Source organism: Excalfactoria chinensis, chromosome 3 (genome assembly GCF_039878825.1).
Source record: "Excalfactoria chinensis isolate bCotChi1 chromosome 3, bCotChi1.hap2, whole genome shotgun sequence".
Taxonomy (NCBI): Eukaryota; Metazoa; Chordata; class Aves; order Galliformes; family Phasianidae; genus Excalfactoria; species Excalfactoria chinensis.
This window is the reverse complement of record NC_092827.1, coordinates 62,505,193-62,531,074: the sequence shown is the minus strand read 5'-3', so window position 1 is coordinate 62,531,074 and position 25,882 is coordinate 62,505,193. Positions and strand designations below refer to the sequence as shown.

Sequence of the window (25,882 nt, the reverse complement as noted above, 5' to 3'; positions counted from 1 at the left end):
GCAGAGTAATTAAAACCTACCAGAATAGTTTTCCAGCTTGAGCTTCTCCTCCTCTTATATAAGGAGTTATTTCTTTGGTGAAATTCCATTCTTCCTCTAAGAGATTTTTTAAACTATGAGATGCTTGAGGTAACTGCTGTAGCATTTGGATCCAGCTTCGCATGTAATCAAAGTAAACCTGCATATGGAAGGAGATCATTAAAACAGAAATTGTTACACAACCTGCAGCTAAGGACTACAACCTCCCAAACCAACAAGCAAACTTAGTATTATACAGTTCATAGAAAATGTTTCTACGTGTTTTGTTTGCTAGGAATGAAAACAAGTTATGTTTATCCACAAAGATGGTGTAACTTATGACTCAAGAAATAAAAAGTAATGCTGAAGTTCATTCTCTACAATACTTTCTGAAAACAGTTGCAGTATCATCACCTTACTTGCTGTGCTGCAATCCAACACCATATTGTTGAATACATACTGATGTGAGGGCTGGTTAAAACAAAACTACTGAAAAAGCAAAAACAAAGAGAAAAACATTCCTAAATGTTTTATTAACTGGATTATTCCAAACTATTTGGATCCATATTCCTGGGTGTGGATAAGTGCAAAGAACAAGCTTCTCAGATTCTGTTATGCCTTACATTCCTTTTACCAACACTTACTTCTAATATATATATATATTCATTAGTATTATATATACATTCATATATATATATATATATTCATTATTACAGCTTTAAACTAACAACAACAAAAAAAATCCAGGTAAGTACAATTCTTCAATTTCAGATGGCAATAAAAACAGATAGTCTGCACAAGAAACTTTAGGTTGTAACAGTGTACTCTCCCCATTATAGGCAACAAAAAGCAGGTAACAAGAAATAACTGTGTACCTTCAACAAATGATAGTACCAGCAGCTCTGCTGATAAAACACTAGTAAATAAGGTATTGAAGTATATCCTATTGCTCTTAGTTTTATTTGTTCTTTGTTTTTTCCTCCCGAACAGTGAGGACTGAACTTTTACAGCTCAAAAATAATGTTACATCTAAAGGAACAGTAACTTTAATTAAATTTACTTGATTTAATTATTTCATTTAGGATTAGTCAGAAGTAGGGCACTAACCTTGAAAACACTTCTGTGCTTTTCTTATGACAATAATGAACACAAAAATAAGGCACCTTTCATGGATGAATGTAAGGTATTAAAGTTTTAAGACACAGCATTGATCAAACAATCCTATTTTTTTATTCACTAGTAAAAGGTTATTAAACATTGTAAAAAACAGTATGCAATTGACAGGTCTACTTATGAAGCATTTTCCTGTAAGTACACACTTCTTACAGATCTACTGTTCCACAGTCCAGGAAACAAGAATTAGTATTGTTTCAAATGACAATGGCTATTATATTATCTTTACAAGTCCTTCTGAATAGCAATATTATGTTAATGCAGCAGAACAACAGATTAGCAATATCTATACCTAACATGAGCAATACACATCTATGAGTAATACTCAGGTAACTACTCTTAGTAGAACTCAAAATGCCTTCCCTTCTTTTGAAGCTTACCATTAACATTTTATGCAGGTCCTCTTCAAAAGCATCAATGTTGCAATCAATCTTTTGCAAGTCATCTAACACCTCACGCAACATAAATTGGTAATATTGCTTCATTAACAGGCCACCCTTCAGAACCTCCTTACACTCTCTCACTAGCTGCAAAAGAAAAACCCAAAAACCAGAGTCAGCCAAGACACTACCCATAAGTTGTCTCCAGAATATGAAAGCTTAATTTTGTCAGATGTTTGTCTTAGTTTATCACTGAGCAATTTCTGAATGCCTTTAGAAATGCATACAGGTCACTCTGTATATCTCCAGGAGAGACCTGCGCTGGTTTGCCAGGATTACCTAACTGCCATCACATCATTTGCCACATAATTGTAAATGGAGATTGCAGCTGACATTTCATATTCTGTTTCCCACCCAGGGCCACAGTAAGCACCTTGTTGGACAGACTAAACAATTGGAAGTGGGCAAGAGGTCTCACGACAATTAAAAGCAACTTTAAACAGAAGCAAGTCATGAATAACATGCAGTGAATTTGACAGACACTTGGAGACTTACGAGAAATATGTCTCTACATTAATTTGATTTTCAAACTATTGGCCATGTGTCCACTACTCCAAAACCTGTACCTGAAAAGCAGTTGGTACTCCTGCTGTTTCACTGGAAAAGGCTAACATTAGGCAAAAGATCTTTTGACCACTACACATTTGCTTTAGGCCAAACAGTGGTCACTCTTAACTGAAAGCTTACAACTTTCATTTGTTTAAAGAAACATGCACAAGCACAAACACAGGAGTACATAACACAATACATTTCAAACCCCCATTAGCAAAGGCCTCTCAAAATCCCTTCCAGAGCTAAGTGTGTATTCTTTTGAAATTAACATCAGTCTCCAGGTCTGACATCCCAACCTTTTTTGAGCACCAAATTCATTAAATTAAGAGTCTGAGATCAAAAGAGTACTTTTGAATCTCTCGCAGGCCAAAACACAATACGCTACATACCCCTGGCATGCAGGGGGAAAAGAATGGTAGCTTTCTAAGCCTCAGTCTTAGGTCTGTTAGCAGTTCAAGTAAAAAAAAGGGGCAGAAAAAAAAAAACACCAAAAAACAAAAAAACCAAACCCACAACCACAGTAATTCACTATAATGTGGAAATCTAAAAATCAGACATTTATATCTCCACTGTGTCTTACTTAAAAATGAAAACATGTTCTCCACTCTCCACTCAATCACACACAGTGTACACAGTGCTAACCTATTGTTTCATTTTGCCACTGGACCCACAAAGGAAAGCATCATTTGTTCAGACAATTTAAAATTGGTATCTAATAATCAATCTGTTGTTTCATAGAGACAGGTAGGACTTGGCATTATTACTTGTCCCTAACGCTTCATATTATGGTACACTTCACTGATACTAGAAAAGTACTTCTAATCTTTGCAGAAGATCCCTCGTCTACTCCAAGGTAAAATACTATTAAAACACCATTAAAAAGAGATTTCTTCTTTAAATAGTACTGCCCATACAGTAAGGTACGGTGTTATTCAATAACAGAGCACAGGATTTACAAAAAGAGCAAACTACAAATATGGAATGCTAATTTTAAATGTCAAGTTTAGGAACAGAAACTTACAAGGCAGTAAGCAAATCAAAAACATGGTCTATAAACTGAAAATGTTACCACTATGATTGATTTGTTTGATGAGTCATTTTTTGTTTAGTGTGCTCGTAAGAAGGATTTCTTTTCTGCAAAGGAGGTGGGATTGGGCAAAGCCTCTGTTGTTCCACAGTTTAGAGCAAGCAATTTTATAAGGTCTTTACTTGATTTGCTTGACCTACAAATTCATTATCTGTCCCCAAACAATTAAATTTATCCATTTCAAATTATCAAAACTTACATCAACATCTACTCTAAATGACTGATAATTATACCTGACACAGAAAATCCCATCAAGCAGGACCAGTCAAGTGGTCAGTACACTGTGGTTCCTCTCCAGACAGAATCAGCCACTTAGCAGACAACCAGGTAGCTGCATCTTTACCCTTTTCAGCCAGGTCAAGCTACCTACGAGTAATGTGTACTACATGACAGCTAACACTCAATATGCAAAACGATGTCAGCTAACTTCAAAGGACTGCTGATCCAAAAATTACAGGAAGCAACATGCTGGCACAGGCAGCCCAGAGAGGCTGTGGATTCCCCATCCCTGAAGGTGTTCTAGGCCAGGTTGGATGGGGCCCTGGGTAACTTGGTCTAGTATTAGATATGGAGGTTGGTGGCCCTGCATGCAGCAGGAGGGGTTGGAGCTTGATGATCCTTGAGGTCCCTTCCAACCCAAGCCATTCTATGATTCTATGAGCTGTTAAGGCTATCCAGATAGAGCGCTGATAGACTCTGTTTTTACCATCACAAATCCTTTGACTGCTTTCTTCTTTAACTGTTGAAACATATATTCAAATACTGCCTGGCTAATAAGTGTGTGGATAACAGAATTCCTAAGAAATCAGCACCTGCATTAACTTATGGTACGCTATAGTGCTTCTGGTTACAGATCCAAGGGATCTTGAAGAAGAAGAAAGTATTTAAATTGCACTCTTCTAATACAATATCCTGTAATCTGCAAATAAAAACCTTCAGGTGCACTGATCTAAATTCTTCACTGAACTTTGAAAGGAAAAAGCTTTTCTGACAGTAAATCCACTTCTCGCCACAAACTCAAGACAGGTGAGAATCACCCTGAACTACTGAATATTGAGTGGGACAGTAAGAATTTGCTCAGTTAAATTCACTGTTTCAATGTAATTAGTGAGACAGGACATACAGTCAAAACAGTTTGTAACAAATATATTGTTTTCCAGGAAAAACCAGCCATTTTTGCACAACTCAAATTCCATAAATGTAATGTAAGGGCAAAAAAGAATACAATCTGTCTCAGGGAAAGAAGAACGTTGCACTTTATCATAAGGTATATGAGTCAATAAATATGACCATTGAGATTGAAATTGTACAAAGCCATATTCTGGTTAGATTCACTGGGGAGCAGGGACATGAGTTTAGATCAATGTTTTTCAAAGTCTGGTCCAAGATATACTGATACTACCTGAGCAGCCCTTCTCGTATGGGATAACTATCAGAAGAGAAACTCTCTTGGAAAATTCTCAACCTGAGACAGGACTCACAATCTTGGGTGACTATACTTAAAAACATCAGATATTTACATAAAAAATACTGCACACTAAGAGCATTTTTTCCCATTTAGTTTTTCTTCCTAGTCAACTTACAATATGAGTTCACACCATATTGGTAGGGGTCTCACATGCACAAAGATAAAAGAGTCAAATAAAATGTCTAACAAATACAGAAACCCTTCAAGCTGCTCCCATAAAACTGGCTACTCTGCCTAGAAAACCCTCGTACAAGTAAGTGTACTGGACAAGATTATATAGCTTGTAATGCAAATGGAACAAACACTATTTATGTTCGCTGGTTGATAATTCTTTAATCACCAATTTGATTCCTGGATGTCTAAATCAGAGAAGTATACATAACCAGTTGTTTACCATGCAAAAACCACATCTCCATACGAAATAAAGACAATTTATAGAAATTATTACATAATTATATACTCTCACTTCTTAAACAAATCCTCTTTAAATAGATGACCTTATTAAAATGAAAGAGACAAAGTAATTTCAAATAGAAAAAAAACACTTGAAGCAAACCTGTTTAATACTCAAAAGAGATGGTTCCCCAGCAGGCCTCTGTTCCAACCTTAGCTTGAGACATTCATGGATAACATTGAGCAGGACTCGGCAAAGGACCAAGAACGCAGGTTCAAAAGAAGGCAAATCCATGGATTTCAGCTCTTCCCATGATACAGTGCTGCATTTTTGCTCACAGCAAGGTGGGGAATTTAATAACTGCACATAATCTGAACACAACATGGGATCTGGACAATCTGAAAACTGTAACAAGAAATAGGTATCATAAAAAGGATCTCCAAATTCTTTAAGATCTAGGGTCTAATTAAAGCAGCATATAAAAAAGACTATTTTTAAAAGGTAAGGTTCTATTATAGCAGCTGCCTATTAATTAACTGGCAAATCAACCACAGAAGTTTCAATTCTATTTTCATTTTTTGTTTAGGTGGTGGGGTGGTTGTTGGTTTTTTTTGACTTCTTGTTCTTTTTAAAGCTAACACTATTTTTGTTATTTTTTTTTCATTTGAGGATCACCATACTGAGGTGAACACAAATGTACCCTTGGCAGCAAACAACACCATTTTTTACTTTATGTTACTGATTTAAAATAATTAAATCACCAATTAAACATCAAAAATCACTACATAGGAAGAAATTGATATTTGTGTTTATCACAGACACAGCAATTAAGCCTAACACAATAGGAACATATATACTCAGACCCTTATAATGTACAGAACTTGAAATTTTCAGGATATATTAAAAATAATAAGAAGAAATAAAAAGGCTTTACACTAATGACAACAAATTAAGAAAGAAGTTTGCACTTGTTTAGCTCAGGCAAGTAACATCATTCTTTCTCAAGTACACAGAATATCTACAACTTTCGTTTCCCAAATATTTTATACAAAGTTACACATTATGAAGTAATGCAATTTTTATAGAAGTGCCAGTAGCTAAGCTGAAAATAACTGTAAAATAATACGCTCTGAATTCTGGTGGATATTAGAAATCAAAAATGAAATTTAAAAAGGAAGATTAAAAAAAAGAGAGATCAAGCTGCTTTTTTTTCCATTGTTAAACCTACTTTTTTCACTGAAATGAAAAATGCATGTAATTAAATGGCATTTCTTATTAGTGATAGTAATTGAAAAAATCTGAACTGTATACTCTAGATATCTAAACGATATGTCTTCTGATAATACTTTATGGAAAACTGCACATGTAGTCATTGTGGGTTTTAATCTAGGAAGAAAATGCATATCTCAACATGTGTGCAGATCATAGTAATAACAACACATCGTACATAATACAAGATTTGTATAAGATTAAGTCCCTTTTATTCCAATTCTTATTTCATAGCTGCTAAGTATGAATATCTTTTATTGGTATATTAAATATAATTAGCATTCTCTAGGTTTTTTTTCAATGCTAAATTTTAAAAACATCACTTTAGAGGAAAAGAAAACATCAGAAATAAGATTAGATTCTACAGTGGAGCCTACAAAGATCTAAAAACTTAAGTCGTTCTTAAACTTCTTGCCTAAGAGAAATTGTTTTTAAAGTTTATTATTTTACACTTACACATTTTTTACATTTATGCCTAAAGTACTGCACAAGCCCAGCTTTCTCAGAAGAGCCACACAGAATTACAGGTACAGACAACATCCATTTTCTTAGTGTGTTTATTTCTTCACTTTAACTTAGTTTCTCAATTGGCACAAGGGATGGGATAGCACATTCATTACAGTCTAGTGTTAGTACAAAACGTTACAAGCTGCAGATTCTCATGTAGTTTATAAACCACTAGCTCATTATGCAGATAGCAAACCAGACAGCATAAGTGGGGATTTCCTCTACATCAAGCTTAGCTGAAATCTAATCACTAGTTGATCAGCTTTCTAGGAGGTATATTAATGTCTTCTTTGAATTACATCTCTCTAATATAAATCTAACTTCTGAAGAATAGCACAAGTGATAACGGCTTTTATACAAGAGACATTTAGGCTTCTTCTCCCAGGCAACAAACAGGACCCGAGGAAATGGCCACAAGTTGTACCAGAGAAGGTTTAGATCAGACATAAGGAACAACTTTTTCTCTCAGAGAGTGGTCAGGCACTGGAATGGCTGCACAGGGAGGTGGTGGAGTCGCTGTCCCTGGCAGTGTTCAAGAAGCATCTGGACGAGGAGCTAAGAGATATGGTTTAGTGGCTTGTGCTAGCAATGGTAGTGGGAGGATGGTTGGACTAGATGATCTTGTAGGTCCTTTCCTGCCTTGTGATTCTATGATTTTCATTAATAATAGATTATGAAGATGCTTCACCTCTACAAAATAATAAAGTATTTGAGAAATACAATCCTTGTAGTGATGTAAGCATAGTGTTGGAAAAATCTAGCTATTATAAAAATATTAAAGAACAATAACATGAATAAAAGTAATGAAACAAAATTGAATAAATGTGCCATTTCATTTCCTAACATTAGGACATCAGCACATGACATTAGGACATTTACCCTTCTACTGTTCAGCTGGTCTAATCTTACTCTTCAACAGGTCCAATATCAACTACTCTCAAGCATCTATGCTTCTTTAAAACGAACAAATAAAAAACAGAAAACAAAAAACCCAAGCCATTTATTAACATCCTGCATAAAATCAGAAACTGCAGCCAGTTGAATAAGCAACAAAGAGGATGTAATGGCTTTAAATAACGTTCTAATAAAGCAGCTTTTTAAAATTTGTAAACAATAAAAAACAAGTCATTTTTCTTTGAGAATCAAATTCAATAGCTTCTCCATGAAACACTCTATAGCACCTAAGCCTTGCAAAAATATCAAAGCACAACTATGATGAATGAAACTTGTACATTAAAACCTCTAAAAACATGCAGATGGGTATTTGTGTATACCTAAAATGAAATTACCATTAATCTACTAATTTCTACTTTCAAACTACTGCCAGTTGCAAAGACCAATCCAAAACTACCAGAAACCTCTCTTCTATTTCAGTGTGACATCACCTTTTGTGACAGTAGGTACCGTGCTTCTGACAAATACCATTTTCTCTTTTTTTCATCACCTTCTTTAATTTTAGAGCAGGAAAGTTTATGATACATTAATGTTCAACTTCAGTCACGATATCATTTCTTTAAAGAAGATTTTTCTCCAAAGAAAATGGAATAATTACAGAAAATGAACACTCAAAGTCTTTAAAATAGAGAAGGAGAGAAAAAAAGACCATCCTTCCATCTTATACAAATCAACCACTGTTAAATGACTAAACAGTTTATTTCTGTGACTCTTCAACAAAGACTCCAGTTACTGGTGTTCCTTTAACTTCTTTTAAGAACACTTAAAGAACACTTATGACATTTAAGATACTTAGCAATTGCAAAAATATGACTTTCATAGCTGACTTGTTCTGATTTGCAGCTTTGGCTGTTAGGAAATTTTATGAGCTTCACACATTCTAATTCAGGTCAAATAACAGATGCACTTCAGCAGAAGTAGAACAGGGCTTTTAATTATAATATACATTATCTTCCAAAACCAGAAAAGCAATCAATACTTCTGTATGGCTCTAATTCCTCCAGTTTCAGTTAAAAACAATACTGCAGATGGAGACACCAATTTACACAACAACCACCTACCTCCAGTGGGCAATCACTCCTTACCAACGCCATACGAGCCCTTTGCAATGAACCATGCATTAGCTTGTGCAGTCTTAAAATTAGCTTCCTCAACCCCATTTGCTTCAGTGCTTTGTCTACAAACGGCCTGTAAATAGAAGTCAAACAGTGTTTGCTGCAGCCTGCCTCAGCACTGCATTCTGGAATAATCCAAGAGGCAGAGTCATCCCCAGATTCAAGCCTATCAAGCTTCCTTGAAAAATGGTCCTGAAAGTCAAAATTTGGCTGATTAGTAAAATTGTTCTTGATGGCTTGTCTAAGTTCCTCAACATTCTCCTCGGAGATTTGTTCTTCGCCATCACTCTCCTCTGTGCACGTTCCTGAGGATTCCTTTACTTCAATTTCCCTATCAACTCCTTCATCCTCTGGATCATCGTCCTTAGATGGTCGAGGAGAAGGAATTTCAAACACTGGCCAGCCAATGTCAGAGAGATTTTTGATGCCCAAAACAGTCCCCATAATCCTTAGTTTTTGATTTAAGTCTTTTGTAATGTTCAACCACAGACAGAGTGCCTGCACTCTGTCTTGGAAGTCCTTTGCAGCATATTTTTCATAGTCCTTTTGAAGAGCCTGCAGAGATGGATAAAGTGCTTCTATATACTCCAGCAGCTCCATTATTCGCTTTACTTGCTCAAATGAGATTCGCTGGCGATGGAGGTGTTCGTGGTAACTTGAGTAACCCAAAGCACTGGTTCCATGTGTTGCTTTGCAAACTCCTTCTCCTGACGTACCATTGAGACTGGCTCCATTTTTTATGTAGGAGAAGCTTCCATAGTTCACTTTGAATGTAAGGATTTCATTGATAATATCAGGGATAGCTTGACGGGCTGCATAGAGATAGAGGTCTTGGTCATTAATGCTCCGGCCAGCATGCCAAGCTTGCAGCTCCAGCCAGATCAGTTCATTGGATCGGTTCAGCCAGACAGAAGAGGTGCTCTCCTGTCCTCTTTGCTCCCTGTCCTTTTTTTTTGAGACTGAGGTAAGTTTTAACAAAAGCCGCAGAGTTTCAAAGAATTTTAAGCGGTCTGCTGGGCAATCAGTCCTAGAAGTCTGGCGTGCAGTTCTTGAGATTGGCATGGGCACAGAGACCGGAAGCTTAGCATTGCTACAGCCGAGGCTGAGGTAAGGCTTATTGAGATCAACATCTGGAATTGTTTTTTTTGGCAGAGACCCACCAACTGAGTCTAACATAAATGAGCACTGCACGTTTTTCTTATGATCTCGTTCTGTTGTCCTTAGGGTGGCACGAATTTTTTTCCCTTGCTTATAGCTGTGCTCCTCCACGTTCTCAATGGTTTTCCCATTGTCTTTATGCACAGATTGGGGTGGTATACTCATCTTTTCTGTAATAAAAGAAAAAAAAAAGAGAGAAAGAAAATGACTAGACCAACAAGAAAATGCATCATTCAATCAGGTTCCAATTGTATTTCTTGGACATGCATACAACATTTCCTACTACGAGAAAAACAAAAAAGGCAGGGATAGAAGTAAAACGAGGTCTTGTAAATTACCATTAGTAGAGCAGAACCAATGGTAAAACCAAAGGATTTTTTTTCTCTTCTTCTTTTACCTCTTACGTATAAAGAACCTCAAGAGAATTTTCATCATCCTGAGTACGTCATCTGCAGAGAACTGAGTATGATGAAGAATAGAAGAATGTTTCCAAAATCAAAAAATACGAGTATGGATCATCATTTCTCTCAACAAGATACGCTGGAAGAAAAGCATCCCACACAGCTGACTAACAGCATAAGCTTCAGCAGCCAGACTATAGGACAGGTGGTGGGGAAAAAAAAAAAAAAAAAAAAAAAGGCTTCTAGCTACGTGCAATTTAGAATTCTGATTTAAGCATTATTTAATCTTTCTCATTCGGTCTGTGATCTGAGTTTTAAAATCAGAAAGCAATCCCTGTTGAAAAAGCTTTCGAGTTCACTCCTAAAATCAGAGGCTTGGCCAGGTTAAGGCAAACAAGTACACAGACAGTCCCATGAGATGTGTATTCTCCTCCTCTTTTTCAAGTGTTCTGGGACCCCCTGAAAAGTATGTCCTCTCAGTTTCCAAGCGAAGCATATTTGGAAGCTCATGCTGCCAGGTATTCTGGTTGGAGGAGGAGTTTTCATCAGGTGGTACAGAGCAACCCTTTAACCAAGCGCAGGAAAACCCACACAGAACAAATTCTGACATTTGTTAACATCTCTCTTTGGAGACTTACAGAGATCTGCCAACAATATCCACATTTGAGCAGAGCTGCCTAGGTTAAAGGGAAAACTCTAAACAAATCAGGCAATCTGCCAAAGGATCACACTCAAGATAAGGTGTGCTGCTTCAGACAGTAACTTTTATTAGCCCAATAGGTAATCTGAAATCTCAGACAAGTTATTGGAATACTAATGCCTTTTGAAGTCTAAACTAAAAGAAAGAATCTTCAAATAAATTTGAAAATAAATCATTACAGACTTTTCCCAAGATGCCATCTATTTCACTCTTCTTTCCTTATCTCTAAGCTATTACAGTAACCCCATCAGGCAACTTATTGACAAAAACAAGGGATTATTAAAAATAGAGTATTTAAAACACAATAGATCACTCCTTATCTGATCTTCTCTTTGGTTATCTTACCCTCCAGCTTCTATTCTCCATCTTCCTAATCCCCAACCAACTCCTGTTCTATCTACCCATCTGTTTCTGCCACACCTCTATTGTACACAAACTATTTAAACTCCTTTCACTGGCAATTAACTTCTCATCCCGTTCTGCAGGATCCTTGTACACACTTTCACTTTTCACAGTTCTGGCTCAATTACCTCATACAGGTTGACAGCTTCATTCTCTAAATCCCCTACACCCAACAGTTAAGAGCACAAGAAGTTTCTCAACCTTCTAGTCCAGGACATGAAAAAAGCAGAGAATGTTGCAGAGTTGATGTTCAAATTCCTGGAAAGTTTCTGCTTGAAGATGAAAGCTTGCTTAAGTCTGCCAAACTGCTATGGCACACATGAATGGATATTTTTATTTGTATTTTAATCACACATAGAGTTAATATATATTACAACTAACCTATTGCTTGAAAATAGCATTTCACTCGACCTTTTCCTTTGAAGGATTAGCTCAGAAAGGTATCTTGATAAGGAATATTGCCAAACCTTAATCTTACAATCTTAAACAGTCATTACGAACTACATTTTCAGCTGTTGATGATAACAAGTTAACAATGGTGTGACATGCCACATTGTTTCCTTCCACTCTTCATATCTAAAAAATATATATAATTAAATCCTTGCCAGAGATGTACCATACCCCCACAGGATTGTGGTAGGCCACAATGTGTATAATAGCACTTCCTTCTGAAAAAGAACAGATTTGAAGGATATAAGAAAGAAAGCAAAAACACAAAGCTGCAGAAGACGACAGCATGAAGATGCTGGTTCTCACTAAAAGAATAAATAAGAAAAATAACTGGAGAGCAGAATAGCCAAGATGGCTGTTACTTGTACTTCAAAACCACCATCTACATTGCGATAAAAACTGAAAGTTTGACCTAGAAACAGTAGGGACTTGTGGAAGGAAAAAAGAATTTTAAGGTCATGGCAAACGATTGCCATTCTAGAAAACTTAATCAAACTTCTAATTCCAGCCAAGCACTTTTCTCAAGAACTCAAACCAAATCAAGCTTTTCAAAGAAATATTCGCTAAAAAAAGAGCTGCTCAGTTTCCTAAGTACGTGGAATCAGTAACTGTACTGAGAACTGTAACGAAAGTAATGCGGAACTCTACTTTTGAAACAGACATTCCTATTAAATAACTCTATTGCCTGGGAGTGGGGAGCAGACAGCATGTCAGATTAACCACACAAAAGCTGAAGCAAGAATAGTTCTGGGGATAATTTATTTCTATATGCAAAATACTTAGGAGAAGTATAACAGTGTGTGACGCTATTGGTATTTCATTTAGATACCATCTGATTTGTTTATAAATTTGGAATTTATAAATTTGGAATGTTATAACAGGTCTACAAGGGAAAGTACAAAAGACATGATCAGTAAAGCAGTTTTAAGGCATTAAACTGCATTCTGAAAGCACCTTTAAACATTTTTATCTTAAAACATGGCAAGTTCTCCATTTGTCTTACAGCACGTGCTGGAACTGAGAAACTTTGTAGTATTAAGTATATGTCATCATAAACCCAGAATCAAACATAATTCAAAACTTTTAGCACTGAAACTTCTTTTAGCAAATACTGAGTTTACTAATAACTTTTATAGTACTTTCATTTCAGGCATTTGTGTGTCTTTCTCTCAATAGCTACCAAGTAAAACAGCTGACAACAAAGAATACAAGCACAGTTATGCTCCTGAAAATGGAAAGCTATCAGCTATGAAATTCACTGTCATTGATTCTACATTTATTTACTCAAACAACTCTGTGATGGACAGCAGTACCAAATTCTTACTGATTGCAGACTACTGATATTAGCCAGCACCAGTCTAAGACTGAGAACACTGCCAAGCATATTAGCTTGCATTCCACGTCACAACTGGCATTGCTGTGAGAATAGCTCAAAAAGTTAACACAAAGCAGCAAGAACACATGCTCTGCATTTGCAGGAAAGGAGGATGATATTGGCAATTAGCAGAGATGAAACACACAACCAAACCTCCCAAACTCAGAAATAGATAAAAAACAGACCAACTTAGCAGCACTTTGATATTAAAAATGTTGATAACCAGGTAAAATAAACTAAATCACTTATTGAACTTACATTCTGGTTAGACAGCTTCTAAATCACTTAATTTTATATTTTTAACATGTTATTCTCCTTTTACTTTCACCCTCTGTTTCCCATCCCAACAGAATAGAAGAAGAAAAATAAGTTAATGTGATTCAAAAGATGAAAACAGGAACCATCCTCTTCTTTTAGGCAGTCTGAAACGCAATGAAGACACAACAGGAACAGTATACTAATGTGCACGCTCTTGCTAGCGCCTTATGTGGAACGCTATTTAACATACAGCACTAATTTTTATACCCTTTATTAAAAGAGATAATACAAGCTGCAACCAGGAACACAGCATAGTATACCAGTAAGCAGCAACCTGAATTCTACAATGACACACAGCCAAAATTCCTTTGAGTACTTAGTACATTCCCATTGTATGAATCACAGTTGTAACAGAAATCAAACAGGAGGCCGCAGACAGCCTCTGCCTCCTCCCCTGAGCCTGCACAAGCTCCCTGCAGTTAGAAGCTGCTGTTGAGAAGTCCTTCCAGATCAAAGCAGGATAAGAACTGACAGCTTCCCTACAAAGCAAACTTATGGGTTCAGCTGAAACCACGCAGACTAAGGTGCAGTTGTAAAGAAAGGACAAGGAAATTGTGTTTGAGACCCTACCAGCTAAAGCAGCTAATGAACAGAAGTTCATGTGTGCACAGGAATAAGATCTGAGTCAGAAAAAAAACAAAAGAAACAAGAGTAGCCAGTATCCAAAAGCAATTAATGCCCATCCAAAGTGATAGATCCTTGTTCCTCTATTTAGCTTCTGATTATAGCATCCACTTTCTTCCAATGAGTATACTCTGCCATGGTTCCAGTGTCTTATGTGCTGTCAAGCACAAAATGAGGCCATTCAAAGATGTGCAACTCCATCATTCCCTCAAAATGTTACTCGTTTACATAATCTCAACTTCAAATACTCTTGCTTATAATTCTCATAACTTTAGTAATTCTTGCTTTTCCTTTCACAACTTCTGCTCTGTAGTTCTGTACCAGCATAGTTTTCACATAATTTCCCATCACTTGTGCCATGTGAGACAGATTTCTAGCATATCTCAATTTCATGAATTCTCCAGTTCATTTCAAGCTAGAACACAAACATTTGCCCTACACTTGATCCTTAACTATAGTTGAATATCTGTGACGATTCTCAGCACATAATTTGCTTTCTTTCTGTGAGAAAATTGCTATAAGTGACTTAGAAATTAAGGTACGACACTGTTCACCAGGGTACAAAAGCAGAGTGCAGCTGGTACGGATGGCAACCATCCCACAGAAGTTCCCTAGGCAGCCTTAAGCGTTGGCAATACTGGGGAGCTCAATGCACTGACTTTAAGAGGAACGGCATGGAGGGTGGAACAGAGTGAAAATGTTCTGGCCAGGTCCTGTGACAGACAAGAACACAATGGTACTACAGAACTGATAAGATGCGCATTTTCTCCTTTGGGCCAACAGTCTGCCATCTCTTGACAAAGTGCCATCCTTTGGGTGAACTATGCTCACTATATGCTCACTGTAATATCAGAACACATTTCTACCCCAAATACTACCTGTCTTCAAGGAGCAACCACTTCTCACTGAGCCTGAGCTCTTTATTTTTTAGCCTATTTATTTAAAAGAGAGGTGAGATAATTACACACCAACCATAAACAAAAGTATATATGATATATGAGTCACTCAAGTTTCTCCTGAAAAATAAGAAATAGTATAAAAAAAGCTTAAGAGATGGGGGATGTCAGGGAAGATATCATTAGATGTCAGACAAGGACCATCTCTGATTTCTGGGATCAGTAAACAGGCTGGGCTTCCCTTCCCCCCAAAGGATGCCTACTGGGTAAACTCACATACTTGGCTATACTGAGTGCTTCCCAAGGAAACTTAGAAATATCTGGGTTGTTTATAAGTTAATGCATTTGTATTCAGGCATGCTATTCATATTCTTGGTTAACTTCATATGCTTTGCAGTGTATCTATCACCAGCAATTCAAAAGAACCAGAAATCTCTTGCTTTAATAAACTGTACTATTCATTAATCTAGCCGTGAGCACTCTTAGCCTGGGCACAGCTCAAACTTTTTAAGAGTGGTCATGAGAGCCCACACAGACATCGCTAGATGAATTGGGCAGCATGCTATTTGTGAATCCATAATCGTGGTATTTCTTTAATGAACTGCACTATTCACTAATCTAGCCGTGAGCATTCTTAGTCTGGGTGTGGCCCAAACTCTTTTAAGAGTGGCTGTGGGAACCCATTTGGATGCCGCTAGACTAACTGGGTAGTGCCCTCGTATACTGAGCATCCCAAGCCTTACAGTGCCAGATTGGGCATTACTCAGAATCTAAGCTCAGCCACTCCCAGCCCTTCTGATATCTGAGGACAAGTATGGAATGCATGGGAGTTTGCTTTCTTCCAAATTATGTTGTTCTTCTATGTGACACTTACTCTGAAACATTAGAGGATGGTAGTTTAGTGAGACGTTTTACCACTGCTCCCAGTCTCCCATTAAGATAAATCACTGAAATACCTTCCAATCAAGGTAACTCTACTTAGATAAATAACAAAAGTTTCCATTTCATTTATTTTCCTGGAAAGAAAATGACCTCTCCAATAACTATGTACTTCATCATTGTTTTGTTTTGTTTTTCCTTAAAACAAGTGCACAGAATTCTGACATACACAAAGAGATGTTTTCAGACTCAGTTTGCCTTTAAAACTCTTCCTTATCTTTTGGCTTTTATAAACCTTGGTACTTTATAGCACAAACATCCTATCCATTCTGCTGTTTCTAAGCAGTGAGTCATTTTCAACTAACTGAAGGACAGAAAAGTATTTAAAAGACACAAAGAGATATAAAGTCGCAAAAGAACAGAGAATCCCATTCTTACATTAAAGCATACAGATCTCACGTGGTTAGGAGTCAAATGGATTTTGTAACAGAAAGGAGGTGGAGAAAGCATATCATTTAAAGTGTTAACATTTCAATGTCCTTATTCAAGATTCAATTCACACTTGCTGGATTTTCATACCTAAAGGTAAATAATATTTGCCCAGATACACAGTTTCTTATAGGCTAAGCTTGTCTAATGTTGTAAAATTTTTCCTATATACAAGATTGCTGACTCTCTGGAAATGCCAAACTCATATTAAAAGAGAACTCTATAATGTTACAACTTGCGAAGCACCTGAGAAATAGAAGACTGGAAATGCATGATCTACAACACCTGTAAATGCTTGGAATTTGGCAGTCTCATTACCTAGACAATAGGTCTTGGGGAAGAATAGATTCATAAGATCTTGTGCTTACTTACCAGATTTTAGTATCAGCTCCCCTGTTTCCAAGCTTTCTCCTAATAAACAGGTGCACCTACTAACGATTTCTTATATTTCAGGTACCACTGCCCAATCTTCATAGGCTGGACTGGTACACAGAAAACTAACAAAGACATCTTCTAGAACTAGCCACCATCCTATAAGCTGCATGAGAGTGCTGCAGTTACAGAAGAGAATAATGCATCTGCTAAAATGACTCTGAAAATTATCAGTTCAGACTGAAAGTTCACCTGCAGGTATTTTTCAAGACTTCTCTATGAAATCCTCATCCATTACATCAGAGGTGCTACTTCTTTTCTATGTTCAGAGAACATGACGAAAATAACTACAAGCAGAGACGCTTCAGGAATTTTAAGAAATCTAAACCTGCACATTTGTTAGACATTTCCAAAGAGCTTTGCCAGGACAACTTCTGACAAAAATTATTTACACATGGTGTAATCCAAGTGGTGATTACCATTTTCTGTTTGTGGGTGTTCAAGTAAGTCTGGTATCTCTTGCTTCTATAGTGTTTTGAGTTATCCTGATTCATTGCTTCAAATTCTCACTCAGGGTGAGAATGAAGCACAGGAAAAAAAGAAGTATTAAGGTGGCCTCAAAGGAAAGGGTGGAGGTGCAAAATACCATCTGATGTTTATGTTTGCTTAGAAGTACCAAAAAGACAAGTATCTTTCATCTGGTTTGTTTTTTCCATTTTCAATTAGTAGTCCTGGTATTAGTAAGCCACAGAGCTTTCTAGTAACAAACTCCTGTAAGAAAGACCAATTCTTCTGTTATAGAGTACTAATGTAAAGATTGCTGGACTATTTACCCTGTATTCAATTAACTAAAAAAAGCTTTCAGATTCCTGCTCTGTGGAAAAGAACGCATCCTAAATAAAATTTTTCATCAAAAACTAAGATCCTAAAAAAAATAAATTGAAATCCAAGCCTCTTCTTTTGACTGAAAAATCATTTAATAGCTTGAGATAAATTAAGAAAAAGCTTCCCTGTGCAGGCTCCAATGTCTCTCTAATCTTCAGCACTTTGGATAGCCCTTAATTTTATAGGAAAGGAAAACTTCAGGAAGTAGGGGTGGAATGGACAGAGGTTTCAGTTTAAGCATTCTGTTACACAAGCTCCAATGCACTACAAAGGGAGAAAGACATCCTGCTCTTTACATAGTCCAAGTTTAACACTTCAGAAAATAGGAAAGCATCACTGAACTGATATTTTATAACACCTCAGTCAAAGAAGCAGGTAAAAGACACGGTTACATCTTATGAGAATATCTGAAGTGCATTCATTAGCTTAAAAACATGAATCGCTGTCCTTTCATTTTGAACCTCATAGTCCCACTCCATATTCTGTATGTTTCCTTTTTTGGGAAACAAAAACTATGACATTTTACAGCTAAAAATGGAGGAAAAAAGAACACCTACCTTTCAAAGCAGAGCGGCTAGCAGGTCTCCCAACGTTGTTTTTCTGATGTTTTGTTGACATACGTTTCATCTGGCGGGGTGTACTAGGAGGAGAAGTTCCATAGAAGGTGTCAGCACCTGCTTCATCTGATAATTCCTCAGCTTCAGATTCAGAGATCTTGCAAGTGGCATCTTCTGATTTGCACTCTTTCCTGAAAAGATCAAGTTAAGCCAAGATGCTAAAGATACTGTATTTTTTACTTGCAATATCTGTTTAGAAAGCTAATCCATCAATATATCCCAAGCATTCTGTAAACCAGCACGAAACTTCCACGTTTTCCTGGAACAGCCATGCAAATTTTCCCCACCTCTTAACAGACTCATTCAGGCAATGTTCCAACCAAGAAAAGGATAGGCAACATGCAGTATAGAGAATATAGTCAGAGAGTGTCACTAGGAAAATACAAAGTAAGAAAACCTTAAATACAGTTCATTTGTTCCTCAGAAAACTTGCGGCAACTCTAAATCAAGAGGTATATTAAACAAATCAAAGTTCAACAATTCAAATATAATACAGGAAAGTGAGTATACTTAGTGGCAGAATTAACAGCAGAGAACTTCCCTTTCACCCTCCACGCCTCTAAATTGCACATACCATGCAGATAATGTCCAGCTTTCTGAAAACAGACCCTACTATCCACAAAACCAACATCTAGCCCATGAGACCTGCATGTATTTTATGTATTTTCCACTGATTTTTAATATGAAGTAATCCCAAAGCTTTTTTTTTCCTGTAGCAAGAAAATAACAGGTTCTTCACAGTAACTTTTTAATTAGCCTCAATGACTTGGGTCTTTAGAAGGATGCAGATAACATTTCAAAAGAAATCAGGGGTTATGCAAACATGAAATTAAGATAATGTATAAAAGTTTTTCAAATCTGAAGTTCAGATGGTCAACTTAACAACTGAATGCTGAATCACAGAGCTCAAAACAAGGCACGTACCTTTGCAAAGTCAGCACAGAATCAAGCACAAAATCTTTTCAGCCCCAGTGGGACTTCCACTGCCCTTTACATTTTATAGAATTACAGAACCACAGAGTAGTGCATGCTGGAAGGGACCTTAAGGTTCAGTCACATCCAACCTGCTGCTGTGGGCAGTGCTGCCAACCACCAGCTCAGGCTGCCCAGAGTCCCATCCAGCTGGGCCTTGAGTGCCTCTAGAGATACAGCATCCACAGCTTCCCAGCCCAATTTGTTCCAGTGCCTCACTCTGAATAAAGAATTTCCTCCTAACACCTAATCTAAACCTCCCCTCTTTTAGTTAAAAGCCACTCCCTTTTGCCCTGTCACTATCTAAGAAGTCTGTCTTCCTCCTTTTTACAAGATCCCCTGAAGTACCGGAAGAAAACCGTGAAGTCTGCTTAGAGACATTTAAGCAAACACTGTAGCGTAGCCTCATGTACAGTATCACAAAACAATTCAACTTCTAAAAATGTTGACTTATCTTTTTAAATGCCCCAACTTCTGAAGTACTTTGAATCTTTCAATGATAAAACTAGAGTACAGGTTTCTCCTTCAGCAAGGAACTGGCATTTCCAGAAACCTCTGCCTCGTACTACACAGCCCTATTGCAGAACGATCCAATAAAATTCTGTATTATTGAGATTTTGGTCTTTCCTTCTCCCTTCCAAAAACTACCAGCCTTTCCTTCAAGTAACTTCTGACTTAAGCCCATGCCAGGAGCTGGTGTGTCCCTAAGCTTATACGGCAAAATTAAACAAAACAAAAGAAAACAACAGAAGAAAAGAAACCACCACACACATAAGTTTTATATGTAAACTCCAGGCTAGATTCATATATAAATTTCCAGTGCCAGTTTCATCTCTGGAGAAGAGGTCAGAAGTAAAACAAGCAAGATGAGGCATGCATGCACTCTCTTGTAAGGGTTTGCTATAAAAATAAAGCATGACAAAGACAGTAAACAACTAGTAATGTCAGATAGTCTTTCACTCCTCCTGGGGAGCACTCGCTCTGTCTCACTGTAAGATTACATCAGCAGAGTGGCAGTTAGGCACAGTAACAGTACCAGCTTCATCACTGCTGAGCAACCAAGTGATGTACAACAACACTACTCTCAGAGGACAACATCAAGAACTAACTGAACTTCAGTACATTTTCTGTTCCACACTAACATACTAGGAGATTGATAAAGCAAATTCATACATTAGAAACAAAGACAGTCTGTGAACTGTCTCATCACTGCCCCACCAGTACCATATCATTTGAATTGTTCACAACCATAAAAAGTACCACAAATAGTAAAACACTTCGGACAATTGATGCTCCAGAAGAATGTAAACATAAATGGTGATAGGACAGGGTATTTACCTTTTTGCAACTCCTTTCTAGCCATCTGGTGTTTACCTACACACGGTAAACAGAGAGAAGGAAAGAGAAGGAGAGGATCCCAAGGCCAGAACAAGCCCCTGACAGACTGAATGCCAAAGATGGGCTACAGCTCTAAGGACAGCAGGGACCTCTCCTTCTCCCAGGATATAAGGATCCCCACACTCACTGCCAGCAATCTTTGTTGATGCCATATATGCAGATAGTTTGCTTTAACATACAGCTGGAAAACCATGCACCCCTTTAGTGTAGAATGAGGGGAAAAAAAACACAGGCTGTCCACAAACCCTCACACATTTTATTTCTGAAGTAGGTGTGCAACATGATCTTGACTCTGAGGAAAGGCATGGAGGCAAAGAAGGACTTGGCCTAAGTCAGATGGAATATGACCAGCACCAGCACCTGATCACTTCCATGACAATTCCACCTGAAATACAACGAGCATTTTCCTTGCTGTTTTTGAGGCAGACAAAGAACATTACTCATGCTCTGGCAGAGTGAGCCTGAGTGTCTGCAGGAAGAATATGTCAGAATAGCGCCAGCCAGTAACATGGCAGTGAGATTAAGAAAAATCAGATACTGAACCATTTATTTGCCTTTAGCTACAACAAGAAATAAATATCCTAACACACAGAACAGACTTGCTCTCCCCAAAGACACGGATGCATTTAGTGTGTGAAATTACTCTTCTCACATTACAGCTTCAAGAAGAAGGCAGTCAAGCTTGCTAATTTCTGCAGATAAACTTCAGAGGTTACCAAAGAGAAACTTGGGTGTTACCGTAGCACCATCTGTAGCTTAAGGACAGCCCTGCAGTAAATTTGGCCATAACGATAACTACACAAAAATCAGCAACACTTCTATCTGGTTTCCTAGTCCTGAGAAATTATGCTGTTTGTGTGTCCTCTAACAGACCGGTTTGAGTAAGCACCGTTGGCCAAATACAACAAAGAAGCCTTTTTGGATATAATTTACTCCAACAAATCTTGTAAATGCTGAGCTGGGAAAGTAGAACACAAGTTTACATCTTTTTGGACACTAAAAGGATTTTGTTCCCAAGAACTCTTGCAAACAACGTTACTGCAGAGAAAACTTCAGGCAGAGCACACCCCTCTGAGCTTGCCAAAGACAGATCAACCACAAGAGACCAGACCACATGAAACAAGAAGTCATTACGTCCAATGCTTATGGAACTATTTATTTGTTCAGTGATCTCACTAGCCGTTCAAGGCAGAGGGTGGGGTGCTGATGCTCTGTGGGGCCTGGCACTTGTACGAGGGCTCAGTGCCAAGACAGTTTTAAACAAGGACAGCTTACCTTGCTGTAAAAGACCGGGGAGGACACTGTTTCCCTTTTGTTTTTAAATGAGTAAGCTCTTCTAAGAGCATAATGACCGTACCTCTTCGCCAAGCTGGCTGAACTGATCTTTAAGGCTCATAAGCCAGTTCCTTTCTCAGAAGCCAATGGCTCGTCTTACCTGCTATGCCTGATGAGAGGGCACGAAGGCCAAATGCATTAAAAAAGCCCTTCAACCTCACACCTGAATTATATACATATGTATACAGTGGGACTCAGTAGGCCTTACTTACATTTCAGACACATTTTTCTGGGTAAGCAGTTCTTATGAATTCGTATGAAACACTGGCAGAATTATCACAAGACACACAGAACCAGAAGTCACATTGTCAAATAGCAACCATGCCCAACTACAATGTTAGCAATTGACAAGATGGGCTGATCTTTTAAGAGGGTGGAGAACATCAGCTGCAACTCAAGTGTAAAAATCCAGTATGCGCAGATAAATGTTTCTATGCTTGGGAAGTACTTCAAGAAAGCCAGAGCTCCAATCAATGCCAAGGAACACAAAGACTCAGTTTCACCAATGAAAGCATCATTGTACAGCACTGCACTCGACATATAAGTCCTAAACTAAAGGGAGTACATAGGTAGGACTAAACTGATGTAAGGATTTCTCACCCACACAAAATCAAATAGCTTGCAGACACATGCGAACACCAGTAGCAGCCCTCCGGTATTAAAAAACAGTTGTCACTTTAACATAGGTTTAGACGTGTTAGATTACTAATATAGCATTTGTAATGCTAGCACAGTGCTTACTTTCATGAACTAATCAAAGACTAGTTAAATCCATACACCTTTAAAATGCAGTACTGGAAATCCTAAATCAAATGACAGTGTTGGTTATTACACAGAATTGCTGGTTCCTAAATACTATTTTAACTGGAACAGTTTGGCAATACTGTTTCGAAAAGCAGATTTCTTGTCTGCTCCTAAGAAATGAAGGTCTTCCTCCCCACAGCCAGTAAAAACCATCCTAATTGCAATTAAGAGTACACACGAAGAGCGGAATCTACATGGATGTTAACTGAGGTTACTCATTTTCAAAGGTACTTAGGACAGGTTAAACCCAATACTTAGGAGGAAAATGGGAAGTGCATAGTCTTCACGGTAGAGTATTTACAGGCTGCTCCCATCCTCATTTTTAATGAGCAAAATGCTACTCATCAGTTTTATTCTTGGAATACAGAAGAGAACATAGCCAAGAAACATAAATCAGGACTATTAGAAAAGCTGCAAAAGTGTGGTTAAAAAAATACATACATGCATTCATAAATAAAGCCAACAGCTTTGAAATGTAACTAAAAATAAACAAAATATTCCAACAAGTAACTACTGTGTGTTACATAGCCATGCAATTCAACCAGAATCTGGAGGGGAAAAATAAAAGAAAAAAAAAAAAAAAAAAAAAAAGAAAGAAAGAAAAAAGAATTTATTCAGTTTCTTGCATGTGTCTGACAACAGATATTTTGTTTAAAATAAACCAAAGTGGTGGTTATATCTAATAGTATATATCTAATATTTCAGTTCACTCTGGAAAATTGAGATATATCTTCCAGATATTCAAAGGTCTGCAAACAAAATCAGGAGAGGGAAGAACTGGGCTATGAAGTTTAAAGCAGCATGATGGACAGCACAAGGCCTGGGTGCTGTTGCTTCAGTAGTAGGAGACCAGCAGTCACACAGCACCTCATCTCATGGGTTGTAACAAGTGAAAACAATCTCATGTTAACAACTGTGAGAGCAATACAGAGATAAACTTCCTGCTGCCCTTGATCCTCGTTAGCAGAAGTTCGAATACACTAGGCGCTTACATATATCAAGTATAGCCACTGCTCACCATCCCACACCCAGCTTAAAAGATTCTGAGAATCCAAGCAGCAGAGGTCACCTGAACCTCCAGCACTCAGCAGTAATGCAAGGCAGCAGCCAGAACAAGGCCACCACAGGAGTTCCCCAGCCGGGCCTTCCCCCAGGCTCCTGCAAATAGCTCCTGAAGAGCTTACACCTTTCATATACTCAAGAGGATTCCTGGTACTTCCCAATTTATGCTGCCATTGCTCTGCACTGCACTGCAAGATCTGTCTGCACTGCAAGACTATACAAAGTCCACCACCAAACCACCAAGTTCTTGACACTCAATATCTTTGTTATTAAGGTAAAGAGTTAATTTCTCACACATATGCTCTTTAACCAGAACACAGCCTGGCAATACGTAGGAAGAAAAAGCTTCATTAGCCTGCTCTTCGTATTGCACATTTTCAATTAGCTTATGGGATAGAAACACAGTCACTAGACACAGCCAAGAAAACCTCCTTTAAACTAACACAGCTATCCCTAAATCCAGTTGCAAACATTTTATTTCCAACATAACCAGCACACTGACATGCACAGAATTGCAAATCATGATCGTGCTGCAGCTGCTAGCGATGCAAACGCGTGCTTTTAGGGAGCCATCTGTTGAAACTGAACAACAAAGGAGTCTGCAGTTAGAGCTGCTAAACACGGCACAGCTCTGTTGCCAGCAGCTCTAATTTCTTGGTTCTGAAAAGTTTCTGATGAATGCAGAAAAGACTATAAAACCATTCTTGCATACAATTTTCTCTCACTGATCTACATGTGCAAATATTAGATGCAAGTGATTGCAGATGGTGCTTTTAAAGCATATATTACAAACAGATTAATGGCAACAAAAGAAATATAAAAGCCTTTGGTGAAAAGGCAAGGAAAAAAAAGGTGTGGTTTTTTTGTTGCTGTTGTGTGGTTGCTTTTTTGTTTTTTTACAGAACAGCAGGAATTTGCTCACAGTTCATACAAATAGAAGTTATTTTGCTAAATAAATCCTGTGCAAACCTAGCTGAGTGCTAATGAGGAAAAAGAATAGCCTGGTTAGCAAGATAGGAAAATTCTGAAACCAGCACAGAGATTGGAATGGTGTACATCGTATTTCTATCGTGACTACACCTAAACACAGCTATAAAAAAACTTAGATTCACATTAAAGCATAATACTGATAGACAGTAATGAAGATACTTGCTTTTGTATCCACATTTGAAATTGATATGCCTCAGCTCAGCATTTCTGAGCAGTCAGCACCAAACCTTAGTCACCAAGAACTCATGACTGCTGTCCACAGGTTAATGAGGTTTACTGTTCCAAACTTGGAATTATATTATATGAGATTTTAACAGTATAATTAAATTGTACTTGAAACTAAGGACATGTCTGGCTTTTCCATCTGTTATCCTTTCATAATTTGGGTAAGCATCAGGCTTTTTGATTTTCTTTTCCTGAATGGGAATCGCTATCACCAAGAGAAATAAGCAGATCCAGAACTTGAAGGTTCTTCTAATCTTCAAAGTACAATGGGGAAACATAACTAGATTTCCACCAAGCACCATCTCTCTGTTAAGTCCTGGATCACTGTCCTCTTTAGGGGAAAAAAAGAAAAGGAAAACATTGCTTCTTGGCAAATAGCTATGTTTTTGTGTAAAGAACTGGAGCAGGCATCTGTTATCTTCTGCCTTCCCAAATGTCAGAGAAAATAAGAGCACACAGACACCTGTGCCACATCTCAACACTGCAACAAAAAGCACTGAAAGCAAAATCGATCTAGCAGAAAAAGCAGCAACAAGAACTTTGTTTCCAGGTC

At 37.7% G+C, this 25,882-nt stretch overlaps 1 protein-coding gene across 4 annotated transcripts in view; it reads right to left on the bottom strand.

Annotated features, from left to right (window-relative positions):
- MAP3K4 (mitogen-activated protein kinase kinase kinase 4) overlaps window positions 1-25,882 on the bottom strand; it is a 64,325-nt gene that overhangs the window by 29,627 nt on the left and 8,816 nt on the right. For all 4 annotated transcript variants that reach the window (XM_072332619.1, XM_072332621.1, XM_072332620.1 and 1 more), the window contains exons 2-6: window positions 18,484-18,674; window positions 8,924-10,305; window positions 5,295-5,537; window positions 1,572-1,718; window positions 21-178 (exon numbers count right to left, since the gene is read on the bottom strand). In XM_072332619.1, coding sequence (XP_072188720.1) covers window positions 21-178; window positions 1,572-1,718; window positions 5,295-5,537; window positions 8,924-10,305; window positions 18,484-18,674 — 2,121 coding nt within the window. The remainder of the gene's footprint in view (window positions 1-20; window positions 179-1,571; window positions 1,719-5,294; window positions 5,538-8,923; window positions 10,306-18,483; window positions 18,675-25,882) is intronic.